The sequence below is a fragment of the Sus scrofa genome, chromosome 3, assembly GCF_054392235.1.
Source record: "Sus scrofa isolate SSC_HxYL_T2T_F1_AM1 chromosome 3, Sscrofa_HxYL_maternal_Yorkshire_Landrace_v2.0, whole genome shotgun sequence".
NCBI lineage: Eukaryota > Metazoa > Chordata > Mammalia > Artiodactyla > Suidae > Sus > Sus scrofa.
In genome coordinates, this window is record NC_139385.1 from 9,280,431 (window position 1) to 9,303,418 (window position 22,988).

Below are 22,988 nucleotides of genomic sequence, written 5' to 3' on the forward strand. Positions count from 1 at the left end.
AATGCATTCACTTGATCCAGAATCAAAATTCTATTAAAAAATATGAGAAATCAGCCCTCACCTCTGTCCCTGCCCAGCTTTAGATAAGTAGTAAGTGTATGTTGGAGTAAATTGAATTTCTTAGATTGGGAATTAATGTCAAGTCATCTCCCAGAATCAAGAAATATTGGGTACATACCAAATGTGTAATATATACTTGATGTATGATACTTTTTTTTTTTTTTTTTAAAGAGTTAGGAGTTCACCTCATGGTTCAGTGGTTAATGAACCCTAGGAACCCTGAGGTTGCGGGTTCAATCCCTGGCCTTGCTCAGTGGGTTAAGGATCCGGCGTTGCTGTGAGCTGTGGTGTAAGTCGAAGATGTGGCTCGGAACCCAAGTTGCTGTGGCTCTGGCGTAGGCCGGCCGCTGTCGGTCCCATTCTACCCCTAGCCTGGGAACCTCCATATTCCTCGGGTGCGGCCCTAAAAAAAAAAAAAAAAAAGAAAAGAAAAGAAAAGAAAGAAAGCAAAAGAAAAATAAGAGAGTAAAAGGAGCTCGAGAAAATGCTCTTTATTTGAGGTGGGGTCTAACCTAGTCACTCACAATGTGTGTTGCATCTTGTTTAATCCTCGTAGCAGCTCTGTCTGCATCCATGTTCCATTTCAGGTGAGAGCAAACTTGGTCCAGAGCTAAATGTGGTGGGATCTGTGTGCAACCTGGCTGCGCATCCCCGGCTGAGAGGTTGCGTTCTGTTCATTTGACTCTACGCTCCAAGTCGGGAGGAGAGAGCTCACTGCACGATGCACGCTTCAGCCTGGGTCCGAGCGCTCTTTCTGCCTAACCCCCAGACAACTGGGAACGTCAGCTGTAGGCGGGGTCCCCTGCACGTTCCCGTGCACGCTGGGTCGTCCCCTGAGTCAGGGAACCACTGGGTGTGATTAACCCAGAGAGCTCACCTCCCGCCCCCAGCGCGGCCAGCACTGACCGAGCACCTGCTCCGTGCTGGGCTCCCTGCTTTCCTGCCAGGCTTCCTCCTGGGGTGGCCCTCTTTGGGGAGCAGACATGGGCCCTGCTCAACAGCAAGCCCCCCCATGTCTGCTTTGCTGCTCCCCGTTTTCCCCAAAGCACTGTTGGCACGGACTTTGCCTGTCCCCGTTGTCCTCTTTCCTCTTCTTGTGGTGGAGCTGTGATGATAGCAACTTCCGGACGGGTTTGCCCCGTGGCTTCAGCAGAGATGAGCCCTTCTGAGCCATGTGATCCCAATTCTTTGGAAAATGGTACCATCCTAGGACTCCACCCTTGAAGCTGAGTGAGAGGAGGGTGGGGTCTCCTCCAGGCCCGCCGCCCTCCTTCCTCCTACTATCTTGCCTTTAAGAAGTTGCCTGTCAGCTCATCCTCTTCCTCTTCGGTCCCACAGCCTCCTGACTCAGTTCTGAACTGTTTTCTGCCATTCAAGGGTCAGTGCGTGGGCCAGCCTTCCCCTGGCAGCCTCTCTCTTTCCGACTAGAAGGAAGCCTTGCTGTCTGCAGAGGTCTTGAAGTGGTCCCCTCCCGACTTTGTTGGTCCCTCTGTCTGGAGTGCATCCTTGCCCAGCCCAGAAATTTCTCGAAGTTTCTGTTATTTTCATGAAGCTCTTTCCGATTTTTTTTCCCCAAGCAAAAGCAATCTCTCTTCTTCCTCTGAACCCTTCTGCACTTACTCTAGGCGACTTAGAGCGTTTAGTTTATTTTGCTCATCTTTTTCTTAGCTTCCACTTCCACTTGGCAAGTTCTGACTCCGTGGTCCCTCGGTATCCACGGGGACCCACCTTGTTGGCTCAGGTTCCCTATATAAAGGCGCCGTCTTTGCATGTAACCTAAGCACATCCTCTCATATACTTTAAACCTCTCTGATGACTTACACTGCCTAATGCATGTAAATGCTATGTAAATCGTTGTAAATACAATGTAAATGCCGTGTAAATAGTTGCAGGCAGGTGGTGAATTCTAGTTTTGCGTTTTGGAGCTTTCTGGAATTAATTCCCCCCCCACCAATGTTTTCGATCCCTGGTGGATTGAATCTCTGGATGCGGAGCCTACAGGCACGGGGAGCCAACTGCAGTGGCCCCCGGCACGGTGTGAAGTGAACAGAAACCACATTTCTTGCCAGAGCTTATAGGCTGAGGGGCGCCTGGCATTAACCGAGCACCCAGGCAGCTGTGGGATCAGACACAGGATCACGGACCAGGATCGCCGCCAGGCGGCCCCGTTTGGGGAGTTGGGCACTCACCTTCCCTGGGCGAAAGGGACGAGGAGCCTGGGAAGTGGCATTTGAGCAGATTCCGACAGTTTCGTGGGAGAGAGAAGGGAAAGGCTTTCAAGCAGAGGGAACAGCCTGCCCCAAGGGCCCGAGGCTGAGGAGAGGCCCCAGCCCTGTGGGGACACTGGAGGAAGGCCAGCTGCAGGGTGGCTCCTGGTGGTCTCATCCAGGCCTCTCAAGGTTTTGGGGCAGGGAATGACACGTCCCCGTCCCTGCAGGGTGTGTAGGTCCCCGTCACCTTACAGCTGCGTGGGGACTCATGCCTGTGAGGACGAGGGCGCCTTGCCGCCTCCGGTACCCGCCGCCCTGCCTGGGGTCCCCCCATGTTTCTCCTTCCCCCTTTGCTGCCCTGCCTGCTGTGGAGCGTCTCCTGGGTTGCGTGCAGGCCCGTCGGATTCTGTAGAAACCACAGCTTCCTGGGTGGGGGTGCTCACTGCTGGCCACCGCCTGGCACCACATGACAGGACACGGGAGCCGGAGGCGGCTCGCCCTGTCACCTGGCGGGGCGTCAGGGACCGCAATGGGGAGGGAGGGGACAGGCGAGGGTTGCGTGTCGGAAGAAACACTTGGGAGACGCGGGGTCGGGCTGGGGTCTCCACTTAAACCTCAGAGATAAGTGAAAACACGAGCGTCTCCCGAGGGAACGCTGCAGGGTTCCCCTTGAAGCGGAGCCGCCGTCCGTCCACACCCGCTCGCAGACCCAATCACACCTCCTGCAGGACCGCGGGGGAGAGCTTTGCCGGGAATGAGGTGTCCAGGGGCCCTTATCAGTCCTTCAAAGCCTTTGTCTCATTACAGGGGAAAAATGAGATTTTAACTGATACGTGTTTGCTTTTTAGGAGGAGTCATTCCATTCAATCGTTGACAATCCAAAGGGTACGAAAGGGTGGACGGTGAAAGGACGGCCCCGCGCGGTCGTTTCCTCCCAGGGTGAGGAATGGCCCCAGGATCGTGGACCTGGGGCCCCTTCCCGAGCAGTCTTGTGTTTGAGCACATTGTGCGTGGGGTGGGGGGGACACTCAGGGTGGGTGACCTGGTCACTGTCTGTGGCTTCTGGTTGAACACGGCGTGTCTGCTTTGGCCGCAGCCCCCTCTTGGCAGCCCTTCCCCGACTTCTGTTCCCAAGGCAGCCGCCCCCCCCATCCCCGGGGTGACCTGACCCGGGTCCTGCTTCCTTTCAGCCCCATTCATGGTCACAACCGGGGGCTGTGCTGGGTCCTGGATGAGCCGGGAGGAGGGGACGGAGGGCCGTGGGGATGGAGGCCATGCCACCCCCAGACCCCAGCCAGGGTGGCCTGGGGTTTTGTCTTTCACAAAACCCTGGAGCCCTTTCTTGCTGGCAGGGTGTTCTGCCTTACTGAACTTGAGCCTCTGTTTTCGTTTCACCAGCCTGGGCCCCTCTGCCCTATCGCTCTTCTTTGCCTGCCTGGTTTCCCCAATTGGACTGTGGGCACCTGGAGGTCAGCGTCAACTTTCAATGCACCTGTGCGTGCCCAGAGACCCCCTGGCCTAGCGGGGGAGACTGGATGTGGAATGCATTCCGCCCTGAGGTCAAGTGCGTGGCTCTGATAGTACAGAAAACCTCCCCTCGAAAGCGTGCTCACCGTGCCTCCAAGTGGACATGCGTTGTCTTAGTTACCTCCAGGGGTTGGAGGGGGCATCATTTGACCAAAACCACACAGGTTACAGCAGGGGTGGAGCCTGGAATCCAAGCCAGGGTTCTCTAAGGCCACGGTCTGAAGCATCTTCAGATGTCCTGAGTAGGGTTCCGGGGGGGGGAGGGTGACAGGAGACAGGGGGACTGCAGGCCTTCAGCCCTTTCTAGCCAGAGTGTCTTCCATTTGTCCTGTGATTCTGTTACCGGAACGAGACAGGACACCCTCCAAGGACGACTTTCTGCAGAGACTGGGCTGGCCTTTGCCTTTTCACTCAAGTGCTCGCCATTTCCCCTAATACAGCCACTTTAAATTCTTAGATGGGGGCATTCCTGTTGTGGTGCAGCGGTAACGAACCCGACGGGTATCCATGAGGACTCGGGTTCCATCCCTGGCCCCACTCAGTGGGTTAAGGATCCGGCGTTGCTGTGAGCTGTGGTGAGGTCAGAGACGTGGCTCGGATCCGGCATGGCTGTGGCTGTGGCTGTGGCTGTGGCTGGGGTGTAGGTTGGCGGCTGCAGCTCCAATTCACCCCCAAGCCTGGGGACTTCCATTTGCCTTGGGTGCGGCCCGAAAAAGACAAGATAAATAAATCTCATGTAGGATTTGCTGTTGATTCGTTGGCAGATAAGCCCTAAAGAACCATCACATGAACCAATTCTTTGGATTAAAGTTAGGGGCAGTAAAAAGACAATACTTTACCCCTCAGATGCCTGGTGGCCAGGGTGTCCTCCCTGCCAGCCTGGGGTGCTGGGGCAGAGGGGACCCGGGTGTGTCTGCCCAGAGTACTGGCAGGCCGGGCCTGAGGCCTCAAGGAGACAGAATCTTACCGAAGCCCTGGTTTAAAGCAAACAGCTGACATACTCAGTTGGGAGGTGAGCGCTTCCAAACTGGTCATTGACGTTGTTAGAGACGTGTTTTCTTTGGGAGAAATTTCACCCACAGTTTCTTTTAAATAGGCAGCTCTATGGTCGCTTTTTATTTTTGTGTGTGTTTAATAAGCCTTTAATACTTGGCTGAGAGGCGGGAGTTCGGGGAGAAAGAAACCTCCAGGGTTGGGAGCTTTGCCCCTGGAGGATCTGTCGGAAACGGAGGAATAAGATCCCAGAAATTTGAGGCAGTGAGGAGAACAAGATCGCAGCGTCCGCAGCGCTTGTGCACTTAGTTCCCCCGTTTCATGGGCTGGGGTGTCCGCAGCCAGAGGTCCTCCCCTGGACCTTGTCGCGTCCTGACTTTGAAAGAGGCCCCCACAGTTCCTGCGCCCAGGTGCCGTCCTTTCCCGATGCTTTGCCTGTACCGGCGCCGGCTTTTTCCATCTCCTTGGAAACCCCGGGGTTCAGAGGCCGTGGGTTTGCTGCCACCGTGGCCAACTCGCCATCAGCTGGGACCCGGGGCCGCCAGGCAGGCCTCTCCGGCAGGAGGCCAGTTCTGAGCAGTGGGGGGCCGCCCTCCCCCGCCCTGCCCTCAGAAGGTTGGGGCTCGACTGAGTGGTGTTCTTGGTGACGGGCCACCTCTTCCTCGTTCACACACCCTGAGACTGGCCAGTGCGCAGTGTGTTGTGCAAGAAACAGCTGTTGTTTTGACAACGGATGTGCCTGCCTCACTTTTTGAATCACCAGCCTGAGTCAGGGGGTCATCTGTCCAGGCCTCTGTCCCCGGGCAGGTGGACGCGGAGACCGCGCACTCGTGTGGGATGTGAGATACATTTCTGTAACCAGGTGTGTGTGCATTTTTCACATGAGCAGTGGGTATGTGTGTGTATATGTATAATTAATGTATATTGCAGCTCTTCCATTTAGGTAATTCATGCATGTGGCAAAAGAGCAGAAAGACCTATGCTGAGGGTCGAGGCCCTGCCTCCCAGCTCCTCCCAGAGCAGAGCTCGGCTACAAGTGTCCTCCGTATCTTTCTGGAGACAGCCGAAGCTTCCGCAAGCGTCGGTATAGATACTCTTTTAAACAGTGTAGCGTTGTTTTACACTCTGCTTTTTTTCTCTTACATATCTTAAAGATCATTCCAGCTCATGCAGTAGGACTGTACCTTTTTTTTTTTTTTTTTTTTGACTATTGCAAAATAGTTCTTGAATGGATGTGCCCATATGTTATTGCTGGACTTTCAGGTCATTCTAGGGTTTGGTTTTGTTTTGGGGTTTTTTGGGGGGTGCGTGCGTGAGAGAGTTTTTAATGCCTTCCAAATGCAGGGATGCTTCACGCTCCTTTGTGTGTGTGACCACTGGGGGCCTCTGAGTTTTAGGCCCCCACTGCCCCCTCCCCTGGAACGTTAAATTCCCTTTTAACGTGTCGTAATGACATGTGGCACTTGGAGGATTGGCAGGCTGGATAGATAAGAAAACAGTGTTTGGCTTTTGTTTCAGAGCCGTCTCCTCCCTTCGCGTTGTCCCCGGAGCCCTAGACGGCGTCCTCCAGGGGATTGGGTGGCGTTTGTTTAGTGGACTCTCCGTTGAAGACTGAGAGTCTTGTTCTGAGCAGCCAGACCCAGGGCAGTGGAGGCTCAGACTCTCATCCTCGTTGTGCCAGTCTGTTTCCGTGGTGGCCGCGGTGGTTCCTCCTGCAGGCCTGTCTGCCGTGTCGGCACGGGTAGGGAACTGCCGGCAGCGGGTCACCTCGGGCACCCTGGCCCTGCGGCCCAGCGATGGAGGTGGGTTTGCTCACCTTCCATCAAGTGACCTGTGCCCCCGCCATTGGCCTTCCAGACTGATCTGCCCACAGAGCGCCGCCCCCCCCCGGCCGGGCTGGGACCTTCAGAGCGAGAAGAGCACACGGGGACCCGAGGGTCCCAGAGGGACCCACAGACTCCATGCTCTTGGGCTTCTCCTGTAGTGCTCCCCCACGGTCCCCAAGCTCTTCCAGTTAGATGGGAAGGCGGGGTGGCAGTGGGGACCCCATCGTCTCCCCTGTGCCCCCAGCATCTAGCCCCTGGCGGCAGAAGTCACCAGATGCCGTCTGATTAGGTGACACCCCCTCCCAGGAAGTAGGGCCCTTGTGGGAAGCTCTTTGTTTTTCTCCAAGTTTTCTGCATCTGTGTGTGATTGGAACCAAACATCAACTTGACTTTTTTTGTCATATTTCAATATTGGCTTTTTTCCCCCTTTCTTGAAGGCTCCTTTTATAACTTGTGCTGCTGCTGCTTAAATATAGATGTCTAAGTCCTCCTCCTTACCAGATTGTTTATATTTTTGAGAAGCCTTCTGCGAATCTCGACTGCTCTCTCCTCCGTCTTCGTCCCCACGCTGCCGCATTGGGTTCGGTTGCTCTTTTTTCCCTGCCTTCGCTGGCGGGCGTGTGTTTCAAATGTGGTCTGTCCAAATGTGCAGTGTCTCCCTCTTTTCTGCAGTAGCTTCGACATCTGTTCTTGGATCCCAGCCCACGGTGCTCTTTTGGACCTGCTTGCCCGAGATTTGCGGTACCGCCAGAAGCCCGCGTGGTGTGGCGGGATCGCCCCCACCCCCGGTTCCTTGCCGACCGCCCCCCCCCGCGCCTCCCCCCCCGCCGCCCCCTTCAAAACGGTCTGCTGTTTCCAAGTCGACAGCACCCCGGATGTTTGCTCCAGCACCCTGCCATCCCGGCTGGCAGCGGCCCCCCGCCCCAGTTGGGGCACCAATGATGGGATCTCCAGCAGGGCTTGCAGCCGCCTTCGCTCACTTCCGGCAGCAAGGAAGCCGGGGTGGACGGAGGCGGCTGGAAAAAGACACACAGTTTCCGTGGAGGTCTGTGGCTGGATCTTCAGCTTGGCTTTTCCTCGCCTTGCCTGGCTCTGCTGGGCCTCGGTCCCCACCATCGACAAGCCACTTGGAGCACCTGCTTGAATCCTCAGCGAAACATGCCAGTGTGTGTCTTTAGTGGCTGAAGCCACCCTCTCGGTGGCTTCGGGAACGTGTCCTTGTGCTCCTGCTTTCCGCCTGGGACACCATCCTGGGCCCATCTGCCGCAGGCTTGTTCCAAACAGATCCTCTTGGCAGCTCCTCCCAGAGTTTCCGAGGCCAGGACACAGGTCCTCTGATGCTCTGAGTGTCGGTTTGTTGTGTGTGACAGAGGTCTTCTGACGGGGGCCACTCCCAGTGGGCCACGGAACGGGCTGGAGGGTAACGCTCCTTCCAGGTACCCTCCCCAAGTTGGCAAGACCCCGGGAACTGCTCTACCTGGGACTTGCCTCTTAAGGTCCCTCTTAACCTGAGCATGATGTCCGGCCTATAGTAAGCCCACCGTAACCATTTCTTGACCAAAACCACATCAGATGTGACTGCAGAAGATTCCAGGCCCAGCCTGTGGAAGGAGAGTCAGACAGGATGCCCCACGTGCAGCCAGGAGGAGAGTGGCGGGCCTGAGCCCGGAGACTGGCAGGAAAGACACTTGTTAAGAGCAGAGACTCCGGGAGGGCTGGCATTTGGGCACCGGCCTGACTCTGGCTTCAACAAAGAAAAATGCACCTGCGTGTCATTGTATCGTAGAAGCAGTTGCTCGTGAGGTGCGTGTTGGTAGACGTCGCATCAGGCTGAGTGGCCTTGGTTTATCTCGAGTCAGTCACGCACGGGGATGGGCGGGAGCTTGGTTTTTGTGCCCGGGTCCCTTTCCATCAAGCCACCAGCCCTTCCCCATGTGCTGACCTAATGCAAGTGGGCTCTTCTCCCATATCAAGTGCAATTACAATCTTGTCTTCCCTTTCTGTTTCTCTCGACAGAGGGAACTCGATGCCACCGCAACAGTATTGGCGAACCGGCAAGATGAAAGCGAGCAGTCCAGAAAGCGGCTCATTGAGCAGAGCCGCGAGTTCAAGAAGAACACTCCAGAGGTGAGGCGGCGTTTCTGTCCCGGTCTCCGAAGGGGCGGGCAGGAGCGGGGCGTGTCTTACTGCCCAGGGCACGTTCAGAAGACGTGTCACAGGCATCTCACTCCCAGCAGACCCGCGAGCTGCCACTTCCTTCCGGCCGGCCCCGTTGTTCTGGCCAGTGGGTGGCGTGCCTCTGGGCGGGCTGGAGTCGGGATGGAAGCCCGAGCGAATTCCAGGCGCCGGTGCTGAGAAAGCTGGGTGTGCCAGGTCAGACCCCCAGCCCATCTGCACCCACATGCCCACGTCTGCGGGCCGGCCACCCTGGCTCCTTAGGGGACATGGGTCCGACAAGGTGGCAGGCCCCCTTCCTGGCGCTGGGGTGGGTGGGGCATCTGAACACTGAACTCATCCAGGGAGACAACACGCCTGCGCTTCTTGCACCACAGACATTTCGTCGGGTAGGGCCTCGTACCCGCCTCTGGGTTTCCTGAAATGTGCTTTAAAGGGCATTGTGATGTGCTCTTCATGTGCTTCTAATTTGGGGGGAAAGGACGTGTTCAGAGACAGTGTCTAGAGTGGTTGGACAGCCATTTCCTGCTTTGCTTTCTCAGCCCCCCGCCCTGGTCCCTCAGTCCCTATCAGAGGCTTCAGCAGACATCAGAAGAAAGGGGAGTTTGTTACAGACAGTTGCGCAGACGCGGGGATTGCCTTCCAGAGCTTCTGCCCGCTGGACCCCTGGGGGGTCCTCGTGTCCTGGGCTCCCACCCGGCCTTCTGCACCCTCCACTCGGTGTGAAGGCTTTGCCGGTGCTCAGAGGCTCCTAGGCCTCCAGACTCTTCCATAGAGCACAAAGGAACAGGCCTGGGGGAGAAGCTGCTTTCCGGGAAGGCTGCCTCTTTTATAATAGTCCTGAAAAATGACGTGTGAATTGAATTTTTAAAAGTGGGCTCATTTTAAGTGTTTCAGAGGAGCTTGCTATTTAAGGGAGTGTTATCGTGAATCATTTGGGGAAACAAGTCATTAACCCTCTGTTTTCAGAATAAATATTTCAAGAGGAACCACGCAGTCGTCCAGCAGAAAGAAAGAAGGCCCTAGGAGCAGACCCACCTGAGGGTTTAAAGCAATTTCAGCCCCACTGCGTCTTACCCTCTGGGCACCCCATCCTGCCCTGTGGATCTTCCATGTTTTATCAGATCAGACACGCAGGCTGGAGGAATCCAGGCCTGGGGCGTGCCGCCCTCCGTGCTGCTGGCGGGGAAGCTGCGTGTCTGCACGTCCCGCCTCGGCTCCAGCAAAGGCAGGAGCAGCCAAGTCTCAGGGCGGCTTCCTCCTCCTGGGCTGCTCAGGGCAGACCTTCCCGGAGGGCCCGCTCCTGCAGGAACTGGCCACCGGCCCCCACAGCTTACATTGACCCCCATGCCGGTTATTCGAAGATGCCCAGCCTCAGACGAGGGGTTTTTATCTCCTAATCCCAGGAAATCAAAGAGGCTTGCGGAGGGGCTGCCTGGTGGGGAAATGCCGTTTGGGGCATTTCTTTTCAGGACACATTTTTAGATGTCGTCTTCCACGGAGAAGGGGGCGCAGAACCCCGCCTGGCAGGGACAGACATTGCTGTCCTGCTGGCTCCCGACTGTGCCAGCTGGTCAAAGCTGCTGCCCCTCGGGCCCCTCCCCCTTGGAAGGCGTTTCCAGGATGCGAGGAAGGGTGAGGCCGCATGCTGGCCCCTGCACGCGAGGCCCCCCTGGCGTTTCCTCATCCCAGGTCCAGCCTTGAAATCTGTGTGGGGGTCCCCGCAGGAACCCTGAGGCAAGGCCCCGTAGAGAAGACGGCTGTGCCACCAGCCAACCAGGAACTCCTGTAAATTTTGAAACCACTTAAGTCCAGGGCAGCGGTGGGGACAGGTAGCTGTAGCCAAGGTCCCTTAGGGTCACAGAAGGGGCTGCATAGGGGTCCTCTGGTGGGAAGGGTCTGGTGGCATGTCGGGGGCGGGGGTGCTCTCATGAGTGCAGGGTCTGGGACCCAGAGCAGTCAGATGGTCACTTTGTCTGGGGCTTTGGTCCGGAGGAGCCTGACCTGTCTCTGCCGTTGGTCATTTCTTCTGATTAGTCAACAGCTGAGGACGACTAACACTGTAGGGGGGACACTTCTAGAGCCTGGCCGTGTGAAAATGAAGGTTGCTTAGAACTTTGTTCTCAGGGGGTTAAAAACCAAAAATGTTGGCTTATTGGCAGGGAAGGCATCTCTGGGCGTGTTCACAGACAGGGGTCCTCACAACGGGCTGGGCGAGGACCAGGCCGGCGGGGCCGAGCCGGGGCCGGGGGTCTTTCTGGCGTCTCCAGTGCATTGATTCTTGCGAGCCCCGCTGTCTCTGTTCTGGGAGAAAAGACAGTAGCCTCCCAGTGTCTGCTGAATATCTAGTATCTCCAGTAGGCAGGATGGCCTCATCCAAGGGGAAGTCAGAGGTGAGTGAGGCTGTGTTTCCCAGACTGGCCCTGCCCAGGGCGACTGGGACAGCCCGGGTCCAGGGGAAGTGGGAGTGGGCAGGGCCCCACAGGTGGCGCCGCCATGGGGACAAGCCTGGGAGACAGGTGACACAGCGGGGGCCGGAGCCTGGGAGATCTTTTTGTTTGAAATGAAGTCCTTTCAGTTTCAGTTTTATGTCGTTAAGAGAACACATTCATCGTCAGCTGATGTTGTTGCTTGTGTTTCTTTAAAGTCAGTTGTAGTTAAGCGGAAGGAGGTGCAGCTGCGCTGCATGTAAAAGTTCATGCCTTTCTTTAACTCAAAAAGAGTCCCTTTTGAAGAAGACCTTTTTTTAAAAAAAAATTCGTAACGAAATATCCATTCCCTATTGAGTTAATGATCGGTAATTGAACGTAAAAGACTGGAGGTGTTTCTAGGTTGTATCACTTTCTATATTTATTACAGCAGGTGACTCACTGGCGGTGACATTGGCAAATGACTTAACCCCCCAAAGTCTCAGTTTCATCACCTATAAAAAGTGTAATGGCAGAGGCCAGCTCACAGGGCTGCTGTGTGTATGTAGCGCCCGCACGTGCGTGTGCGTGTGTGTGTGTGTGTGTGTGTGTGTGTGTGGAGGGCTCCACCCAGGCTTGGCACCAAGAACCTAGTACATGTTTGTTACAAGCATTAACTTGGAACACGTGCTGTGAAGCACACGTGGTGCACTTGATTCCTGCTGCTCGAAGGCAGCTCGGGGACCTTACACACACACACACACAGTGTAGGTAGTTTTCACCCACATTGTTCCAAAAGTTGGTTTGCAGTAAGAGTTAAACATTTTATAAACATTTCTGAGCACCTTTCACCTGCCAGACAGCATGGCCCTAGGGCTGATATGTTATCCCTCTTCCAAAAAAGTTACCTAGATTCTTACCAGCAAGTACAACATGCAGATAAGGCATGTCAGGTGCTAGGACAGTGTCTGCGGAATCTTCTGAACCCAGACTTCGCCCCAGAAACACTCTCAGATCAGTGGTGGCGAGTTCCAGGTCCCCCACAAGCTGCAGTGATTCTTTGCCTAGGTGAACAGGGCTGCCTTTCGAGCCTTTGTTCTCAACTCTTGAAACACTGGTGGATGCTAAGGACCTGCCGCCCTGAGAAATGCACACTGTTTCTCCTGGACCCCCTGAAACTCATCCGGGAGCGCCTGGCTTAGATCCCAGCCCCAAGGCATGCACGCCTCGGTGGTCTTGGGTCTCAGTGTGCCCCGCCGGGAGCTCTGTGTGTGTCTCCCCTTGACCTTCCTTCTAGTTGTGCCCAAGCTTGGGGCCGGGGGGATGAGGGTGCGTGTGGGAGGGGCTGTGTGCTGAGGAGTGGGGGCTTCAGGGCGGAACTGGGCCACACTCGATGACAAGGCACCCTGTAGGCTGGCAGCGGGGCAGATCCCTCTGGGCCAGGTGGCATGTTCTTCCGACCCGAGGCTGGTGGAGAGCAAGGCTGGGCTGGCAGTAGCTTTCTTGAAGCCCTCAAACCTGGTAGTGTCAGAACCGTGGGTTCAGTGTGGGCCCGAACCCTGGGATTTTGCTTTGCTGTTGCTTTAATCAGAGAGCCGAGGTGCGGGCAGGGTTACCTTTGCCTCTGTATTGATAAACCCAGTGGCCGATTAGATCACCAGGGGTGTGCAAGGCACGGCTCAGAACCAGCCCAGGGCTCCACGCCAACTCCTGGAAACTGAGTTCTCTCCCCATGGGCGGTACTGAGATAGGGGTTCACGATTCTGTTTGGTTAAATTTTGTTTCCTCCTGAGACCAGTGTTCATCTTGATGAGGAGGAGCTGGGACTTGAACCCAGGCAGTCTGGCCCCTGAGTCAGTGCTTCTGGCTGCCAGGCGGTGCTGTCTCCCCGAGGGGCCAAGCGTCGGGGGCCGAGTCAGGTCCCGGGCCGTCTGCAGCGGGTGCCCTCCCAGCTCACCCGCTCCAGCGCTTCGAATGTGATGCTGGACCGTCACAGGAAAGGCTTCAGTGTTAGACTTGCTTCCAGACGGAGCACAGGGATGTTTTTGGTTTTGTTGCCCTTTTTTTTCCCCCCCAGTCATAGAAGAACCATCCCTTCTGGGGAACAAGAGGAAAACCTCAGTCTTGAGATGCCTCAATGTCATCATAAAATTATCCTTAAGGCTTCATTTCTCTGTCGGCAGAGTTTCCAGCTCCTGCCCCAGAGTGTGTCTTAGGCATCTGACTGTCACTTTGCTGGGTTCACCTCTGTTTCCTATGAAAGGGGTCCCAGGTCTTCTGTGCGTTTGAAAACTGAGCTGGAATCCGGCAGCTCTCGTTGGTCATTTTCCCCCCCGATGTATTTTTGCCTAAACACTTCTCCCGCTCTCAAGTGATAATCCTCGTGACGCCTGGGCCACCACCTGGTCCATCCTGAGTCTGGTTCCCGCATCTCTCCTGCCCAAAGGCACGTGGCCTCTTTCTCCCGTCACCGTCGCTCGCTGCTGTCGTCCTGGGCAAAGCGCAGCCCCTGTTCTGAGCATTCAGGGCACAGCTCCCTGGGGTCAGCACGAGCTCCACCCTCGCTTCCTCGCTGTCCCCACCGGGGAAGGTGGCCCCAGGCGTGATGTGTCGGCCGCGGCCTCGCAGCCCCGCCTCCTGGGTCGCTGGGCCCAGCAGCTCCATGAGGGAACATTCTCTTTCCTGCTGACATAACCGCCTGTTCGCGGGCATTCATTTCCTGAGGGCCAGAAGCTTCATCTGCCCTCTCTGTCTCTGGTGGGAGTGTTTTTCTGATTTTTTACATTCTTGGGAAACTTACAAAAAAATAAAATTAGGAGTCTTTTTTGAGATACGACCTGGGAAGAAACCTTGGGTCAAGGCTGGAAAGAACTGGATCTGTGAATTTTTTGCCAGCTGCGGCAGGTGGGGACGGGAGGGGGCGACAGAGGTGGGGGACAGCGGCCTCTTTCGGGACGTCCCCAGTCATCCTATTGATCAGGGTGGATTCCTAAGTGGATGCGAAGTTTTGTGCGTCCCCTGGTCTCCTGCTCCCTGTCTGCAGAGCCAATGGGGACAGCACGACGGAGCTGATGGGGGCGGCAGGACGGAGCTCATGGGGACGGCAGGACGGAGCTCATGGGGGTGGCAGGACGGAGCTGATGGGGACGGCAGGACGGAGCTGATGGGGACGGCAGGACGGAGCTGATGGGGATCATGGGGACGGCAGGACGGGAAGGCGCTGCGAACTTTGAGTCCGTGTGCGCTCCCTGTGAGAAAGGAGTCAGCAGGCTGGGGGAGGGAGGGGGCAGTCATATATAGTTGTGGCCCCGGCCCAAATGCATTTAGTCACTGCCTCTCCAGCCTTTATATAGCCACTGCAGGGAGTGACTCAGCCTGGAAAAAGAGAGTCACTTAAAAATAAAGTTGCGACTCAGATGGACACACTGGCTGCCTCGAGAGTGGCTGCGGCTCGGCGGGAGGCCCGGGGGCGTCTTTGCCCTGCGTGGCCCTGCAGGGGTCCCGGGCCAGGCAGGTGGCCAAGGTGCGGATGCTCCTTCCCGGCGTCGTGCCCTTGGCCTGAGGATTAAACGAGCCCCCGGGTGACGCCCCCGGCTTTTTAAACTACCAGCGTTCTGCTGTTCTTCACCACAACCGGCCGTGTTTGTGTGTTTACGGACTGAATTCTTAACTCTTCTACTTTTGACACTGTGGAGGCTTGCGTGGCTTGCACGTTTGCTCCCGTCCACAGGAGACTCCAAAGCCAGCGCGCTCGGGAGACGAGAAGCGCTGGCGTGGTTTTGCCTCCTACCTCCTTGGCCATGGGAGTGGGTTCATTGAAGACCCACTGTGCCGATTTGACAAATGGTGACTTTTAAAGAGGAGGGCAGACCAGCTGTGGCCCCCCCCCGGGGACAGGGGCCTGTCAGGGAGGACAGTGATGGGGGAGGAGGCCTGAAAGCTGGAAGATGGGGGCGGGGGGGCAGGGAGGCAGGTGGACACCAACAGTCCAGCGCCCCCCAGCGCTCACATCAGGGTCCAGGAACCTAGCCGCAGCCCCTCCGCCGACTCTGCAGCTCTGGTACAATCCCTTTCTCCCGCCCCCGAGGGGAAGGGCCTGCGGGCCGGAGCTGCGCCCCCGTCGTGTGTATTTAGCTGTGCGCTTTGAGTGCCGTGGAGGCTGGATGGTCACGTTTATAGCCTTCGTCCAGGCATCTTTTCTTTACAAGACAGAATCTTTTAAAATGTTAATTATATTGCTCTGCAAGATTCATTTCTCCAATTGGCGGAGAAAGTTCTATTTAACACTTTGATTTTATTTTTTCGGACAGAATTTTTTAAAATTTCAAGAAATGCCTTTCTCTGACAATCCCTCGAAATGTTAAACATAGAATTACCCTCTGACCTGGCATCTCCATCCCTGGGTGTAGATGCAAAGGAACTGAAAACATGTTCACACCCAAACTTGAACGTGACTGTCGACAGCAGGGTTATTCAGAATAGTTAAAAAAGTAGAAGCAACCAAATGTCCGCTGCTGGAGGAATCCGTAAGCAAAATGTGATCTATCCGTACAGTGGATATTATTCATCTCTAAAATGGATCAACTTTGAAACATGTTGCTCAGTGAAAAAAAGCCAGGAGTTCCTGTTGTAGCTCAGCCGGTAACGAACCCAACTAGTATCCGTGAGGATGTGGGTCGAGTCCCCGGCCTCGCTCAGAGGGTTAAGGATCTGGTGTTGCCGTGAGCTGTGGTGTGGGTCACAGGTACGACTCCGATCCTGAATTGCTGTGGCTGTGGTGTAGACTGGCAGCTGCAGCTCCGATTTGACCCTGAGCCTGGGAACCTCTGTGTGCCACAGGTGTGGCCCTGAAAAAGCAAAAAAAAAAAAAAAAAAAAAAAAAGCCAGACACAAAATGCCACATTTATGTGAAATTAAATTCCATTTGCATCCAGTGTCCGTAACAGGCGAACCCACAGAGACGGAAAGTAGATTAGGGGTTGCCAGGGGCTGGGGAGTGGCTGCCGATGCTCGTGGGGTGTCCTTTGGGGATGATCAAGACATTCTGGAATTAGCAGTGGTGATGGTGGCACAACTTCGTGAAATTGCCAGATACCATTGAACTGTACTCTTTGATCAGGGTCAGCTTTAAGGTGTGTGAATTATACCTCAAAGTGTTATTTGTTTAATGCCTTCCTTGTGGGGTGTGGGAATCCCTGCTCAGGTGGTTTGTTCACCTGTTCTTTGTTATCCTCTGAAGAAATTCCCACATGAAAGGGTCCTGTGGATTTCATCTTGGCAGTCGTCACCTTGGTTTGGAACAGGCCACTCCTATAGGTGGCAAAATGATGAAGCCCAGGTAATCAACTTGGACCTGTAATCATTCTCGAATCACCCACCGTTACGTTATAATAAGACTTTAACTGGAAGACGTTTAAAAATTAAAAGCGAGCTTTTAACTGTTACCAATTAACCTCGAAGCCAGTGTATCAACTCAAGAGGCTATTTTCTGGTTTCTTTGGGTCCCTCGGAGAGAGACCCCTGCCTTGAGGGCAATGGGTAGATAATGAAAGCAGCTCTAACGTAATTCAGCCCCGAGTCATAGTGGCTGGTGGCCATGCCGTCCCCTGCATTCCAGAGAGACCCTGCAGCGCTTTCCAGAGGCACCAAGCGCCCGAGGAGTCAGCTCGGGCCGGGGCCGATGGAGTGAGCCATGTCTTTGCCCCACTAGAAACTTAGCTTTAGTTCCCTCAGCTGCACGCATATATTTTGCCTACTTCAAGAGGTCATATTAAGGAGTTCCCTGGTGGCTAAGTGGGTAAAGGATCCCATGTTGTCACTGCTGCGGTGTGGGTTCGATCCCTAGCCTGGGAACCACTGTATACCTTGAGCACCGCCAAGGGAAAAGAAAAGGGGGGGGAGGTGGGAGGGGTCGTACTGAGGAGCACGTGAGATTCCTGGAGGGTCCACGGCCAATCCCGGGCTGGAGTGGAGTGGAGCGCCGGCAAGTGGGGACCTGGATGTTCAGGCCCCATGACCCTCACCAAGGTCACTCAACATTCTGAAACCCAGACCCCTGTACAGACACGGAACGGACAGCGTCCCAGCTGCTGGGCAGGTGAAATGAATTCAGAGTAGGGAACACAGCAGGGGCTCAGGGGCTCTTTTCTCCTTGTGCTCTGTCCTTCCACCCACCCTTCTGCAAGTGCTTCTGGGCCCTTTCCTGGGGCCAGGAGCTGTCTGATTTTCTGAGGTACCGCAGGCACCGAGAGAAGGTTCTCCAGCTCGCACAGAGAGACAGGCAGTGACCACGTAGACAAATGACACACAGGATGACTTCAGGGGACAGTGTGGCAGTGAGTGTGGAGGCGTGACGGGTCTGCAGGGAGCTGGGGCAGTTCCTTGCACCCCAAAGTAGAAAGTGACCCTTTGCACATAACCCCCCCACCCTGCAACCCCCCTGCCCCAACCGGGATGCATTTGGATGGGTGTTCAGCCGCAGGGTTTTCTTTCAGCTTAAAGCCTGTCGGCCTCCATTTGCTGTGATCACCTGACTTTCAGACACCAGACGCCGGCCCCTGGCTTCCTACGTTCAGGGGGGAGCTTTTCTCCTCGGTCGCAGAACGTCCGGCTGGTAGATATCTGAGTTTGGGGGGGCCCTTACTTTGTCCGACTGCCTTTGGCCCCGCAAAGGGGGTTCTTAGGTAATCAGTGAAGAGTTACTCTCCAGGTCTGTGTTCGTGACACAGGAAGCAGGCGGACCGGCTCAGAAGCCCTGCCCGGGGGCAGCACGGGCTCTGCAGCCCCACCCGCCACACCGTCTGCCCGGGAGCGGCCTGTCCCGACGCCCTCGCTGCAGCGTCGCGGGGCTGGCCTTGCCTTTCCTTCCTGAGCCCATGCACTGCTTCCTCCGTGGGTCTAGCAGCTTTCAAAGGGCTATTTTAAGTAGAACAGACAAATTATCTGAGAGTTTAATAACTGTCAAAAGGAAAAGGCTGTAACTCGATGCATGTGGCGTGGACGTTGAGCTGAGACCATGCTGAGCCGTGTAACCTCGGAGCCTCCATTTTCTCATCCAAAAGATGGGAGTGATGACAACTATCTCAGAGTTATTATGAGTCAGACACAACGTTGCAGACTCTCCAGAATAACCTTGGCAAATAGTGGACGCTCAATAAATGGCCTGTTGAGTGTATGTTATTAAAATCTAATCTTTTGAAGGGAGAAATTGTGTTCACTGGTTAGAAAGCTGTAAACAAACACTGAAATTAAAAAAAAAAAGAGTTAAAGCATAAAGTAGATCTACAGACCTAGTTTCCGGGGCAGACTCGAGTAGATTCCCTAAGACTGAGACCTGCTCCTTCTGTCTGCGTCTGGGTCATTTTCTCTCTGCTGGTCACGGAGCGGAAATATTCGCTGCTAGGCCCTCTCTTGGGAAGCTGTCCTTTGGGAGTAGCCCCGAGCTGGTCTTTGTGGTAACGACCTCGGCGGAGGTGCCCTTTGAACGGAGAGTGTCCTTCTCCGCAGGACACGGTGGTAACTTGGGTGTAGAGAGGAGCTCACAGCCTCCGAGGAAACATCCTTGTGGGGGGCAGCCTGTTCGGTGCCGCGGCTCGACGTGAAAGCCAGCAAGTGGGGTCTCAAGTGTGGTGAACCATTATTTATTAATATTTATCAGGTGCTAAGGGCCACGTGTTACGCTAAGTGCATCGCAGTCCCAGCCCCTCCCGGCCCCCCGGGGAAGGGGGTGCAAGCCGCCTGCCTACCGGGCAGGCAGACTCCTGGGCATCGCCGCTGGGCCAGACCGTCTCCTCTTAGCTTCCAAAGGTGGAGCTGTCGTGAGTTCATTGTACGTGATTTCTCTTCCATCAAAGTGATTTCTCTTTCCATTTGGTTGTGAAAACAACCAAAAAAAAAAAAAAAATTAAGTATCTGACCTATCATATAAAAAGCATCGCTATGAGATCTTCATTTAAAGGGTGTTGTCGCACCCAGGGAGGCGCGGATAGGCTAAAATGCGGCATTTGCTTGAACACGCTGGTTCCCATGTGGAAATTATTAAAACCCAAAGCACAGGAAAACCTCCCCTTCCGTTTTGAGATGTTGTCAGTCAAGAAAGCGACGATCAGACAAGTCCCTCTGCCCCCTGAGGTCTGTCCGAGGTTTTTCTTCCTTTGCCCAGGGGGCTCCAGTTGAGAACGGTCAGGGCTCATCAGCGAACATGTGTTATTGACTCTTGTTGGCTCTGGGCTTTGGTTTGAAAACGCGAGTTGCAGAAAAAGGAATCCATAGGGAACATGACACGCCCGCGGTGCAGCGTGTGACCGTTTTGTCTGTGGTCCAGTGTTGTTTTAGCGGGAAGACACCGAGGCATCATTGATGCAGGTACAGGACTGTTTTATTGGGCATCAGGACACGTGAGTCCTGACGCTGGTTCTGCCAGGGACTGGATTTGAGGTCTCAGCAGGCCAGGTCCCCTCTCTAGCTTGATGGTCATGCTGCGTGGCCAAGAACCGAGGGTCCTAGAGCCCGGTCGGCTCCCTCGCCCTCTGGCTCATGCCTATTGGTCCTCTCCGGGGGCCCAAGACGGCTCTGCCGCCCTTTCTTCTTGTTGGGGGCCTCACTTAGCTTTTCCTCTGGGGGCTTTTCTGTTTGGAATTCATTCTACACGTGGCACATAGGCCCGGCGATCCCACCGTGTGCGGTTGGTGTGGACCAGGGCAGCTCCCTGTGCAGGGCTCTGCTGGTGCAGGAACCCAGCAGGGGAAGCTCATGACGGCAGCGGACACTTCCTGAGCGTTTACTGCATGCTGAACACGGTTCTGAAGACTCCAACCGAATTGGCCGAGTCAGCACTCGCAGGATCCCTGTGAAATCGGCAGTGTTTCTCTCCATTTCAAAGAGAGGGACCCGGAGCCCTTTCCAGGAGGAGGAAGTTCTCAGGCACAGGAGGTGGGGGTGTCCACAGCTCAGAAGTGGAGAAGCTGGTTGGGGGTGGGGGTCCAGGCCCTTGGGGCGCCCTTCCTAAACTCCCACAGCTGTGGTCCAGGCACCCAGAGCCCCCGTGCCTGTGGGATGGGTCCCCGGAGCCGAGCCGTCTCTCCTACCTCCCCCCTCCCCAGGCAGCCAGACTTCCCGGTCACTTGCATCCTAGGGCAGCTTCCAGCTGCAGGCCCCCATCCTGGCGGTCCCCTACTTCACATTTGAAAGGTCGCTGTTTTAGGTCTGAGGTCCAGTTGGGGCCCCCACTTAACCCCGTACTGATGCGTCCACTCGGCGACTGCCTGCTGCCAAGAGTGTCCACAGTCAGGTGTCCTGAGATTGGACTCTTGGCGACAGTTGGGCTCTTCCTGGGGATCCCCCCAGCTTTGGAGGCGGGGACGACCTCAGCTCCTGACACCTCCCTCTCCACGTTCAACCTTGCGCCACAGGAAGGCTGCATTTATAAGATACTGGACACATTTTAACCCTACAGATATTTTGAGTCAAACAGACCCTGACTCGTGTGTCTTCCAAGAACATCTGAAGGAGCGGCCAGCAGGGCAGCCTTTGCCTCCCCAGGGCCCCACTCACAGGCCCCATGTAGGATTTTACCTGCATGATCTAGTCCTTTTATATGCAAAGCCATGTAACTGGGCTTATTTGTTTCATGTGAAATAGTTCCAGCACACCAAAAAAGCGTAAAAACAAAGCACTCGTTTCAGTGCCCTTCCTGACAGACCGGAAAGATATTAACGTTTTGTCCATTTGCTTCTGATGCCTCCTTTTTTTTTTTTTTTTTGCTTTTTAGGGCCATACCCATGGCATATGGAGGTTCCCAGCCTAGGGGTCCAATTGGAGCTACAGCCGCCAGCCTATGCCATAGCCACAGCAACATAGGATCCAAGCTGAGTCTGCGACCTACACCACAGCTCACGGCAACGCCGGATCCTAACCCACTGAGCAAGGCCAGGGATCGAACCCACAATCTCATGGTTCCTAGCGAGATTCATTTCTGCTGTGCCACAATGGGAACTCCCTGATGCCTATTTTTTTCAAACAAGGCAGCTAAGATCCCACCTCCATGCCTCCCCCTCGTTTCTTCCTCAGATGTAAACCCATCCTAATACTGATTCATCACCATGTGCTTTTCGCACTCTCAGCGATGTGCATGCATATTCACAAACAGTCGTGAACAATGGATATCACGATATAGACCTTCTCTCACTGTTCACACAAGCGGGAGGCCAGCGCGTGCCCTCTGACGCCTGCCTTCTTTCAGTTCAACCCCCCCCCCCCCACCCGTGCCTGGACCAGGGAAGACCTATCCCTCGATCCCTTGCCCTCCCAGGGATTGTTGGCTGGTGTCGACACTTTTTCTTTGTTGTTATGCCTGTCCTGGGGTGTGTGTGGGGGAACCCCTAGAAGTGTGGTCTCCAGTCCCCCTTGGCCAGGCGGGTGGCGCTGTCGGTAGCTACCTGCTGGTACCCCTCGCCCCCGCCCTGGCCGCGGGCTCCCGGTACCTGTTCCGGCCACATCCTTGCTGGCTTGCGGCTGGCTGTCCTCGTTTCTAGTGTGAGTGCGCATCCTTGTGTACCGTGACTGGCCTGGCGTTTCCTCTTTTGTGTCTCAACTGCTTGTATCTTTTGCCCATTTTCCCATAGGGCTGTTTGCTCTTTTCTTACCAACTTGTAGGAAATTTTATTTTATTTTATTTTTGCTTTTTAGGGCCACACTCACGACATGTGGAAGTTCCCAGGCTAGGGTTCGAATCGGAGCTGCAGCTGCCGGCCTACCCTACAGCCACAGCAACGCGGGATCCCAGCTGCGTCTGCGACCTACACCACAGCTCACGGCAACGCCGGATCCTTAACCCACTGAGTGAGGTCAGGGATCAAACCAACATCCTCAAGGATACTCGTCGGGTTGGTTTCCGCTGAGCCCCAAAGGGAGCTCCCGTAGGAAATGTTAATCTTCCGAGTCTGGATCCTTTGTTGCGTGTGTACGTGGCGGCTGCTCCCCGCCAGGCCGTGGCCTGTCTTTTTACTATGTTTGTGTCATCCTTGGTCACCTGGAAGATTTTAATTTTAATGCAGGGGGGACTGTTTTTTTCCCGTTTTAGACGTGAAGTTTGGTTTTTTTGTTGTGTCTTATGCATGGTGTGGACAGCGGCTGGGTGAGGCTCTAATTTTATCTTGTCCATTGAGGGACTCTTGTCCCAGAACCATTTGCTGTGGCGTCCACCTTTCTCCAGAATCAGCTTCAGCGCCTCTGCCAGGTCCCACGCCCGCCTCTAGGCTCCTGGTCTAAGCCCGCACTGCTGTGATTATTGCTGTATTCTTACTGTATTCTTTCCATACCGTTATCAAGTCTTGAGGTCTGGTATTGGAAGGCCACCTCCTCACTGTTCTCCAAAACCACCTCGACTGTGCTTCCTTTTAGAATCGTTTATTCAGGGCCATTTAAAAAATTGTGTCGCAGAGTTCCCGTCGTCGTGGCTCAGTGGAAACGAATCTGACGAGCATCCTTGAGGACGCAGGTTCGATCCCTGGCCTCGCTCAGTGGGCTCAGGATCTGGCATTGCCGTGAGCTGTGGTGTAGATCGCAGATGTGGCTCAGATCCGGCATTGCTGTGGCTGTGGCGCAGGCTGGCAGCTGTCGCTCTGATTCGACCCCTAGCCTGGGAACCTCCATGTGCTGTGGGTACAGCCTTACAAGACAAAAAAAATTTTTTTTGAAACAAATAAAAAATAAAAAAATCCTGTTGGGATTTTTATTGGAAAAGCATCGGATTTGTAGATTAATTTGGAGAGCCTTTATGGAGTGTTTAT

The 22,988-nt window shown here is 55.0% G+C and overlaps 1 protein-coding gene across 16 annotated transcripts in view; it reads left to right on the forward strand.

Moving 5' to 3' along the window:
- CUX1 (cut like homeobox 1) overlaps window positions 1-22,988 on the forward strand; it is a 352,709-nt gene that overhangs the window by 66,999 nt on the left and 262,722 nt on the right. For all 16 annotated transcript variants that reach the window (XM_021086269.2, XM_021086270.2, XM_021086267.2 and 13 more), the window contains exon 2: window positions 8,633-8,743. In XM_021086269.2, the coding sequence (XP_020941928.2) occupies window positions 8,633-8,743 (111 nt within the window). The remainder of the gene's footprint in view (window positions 1-8,632; window positions 8,744-22,988) is intronic.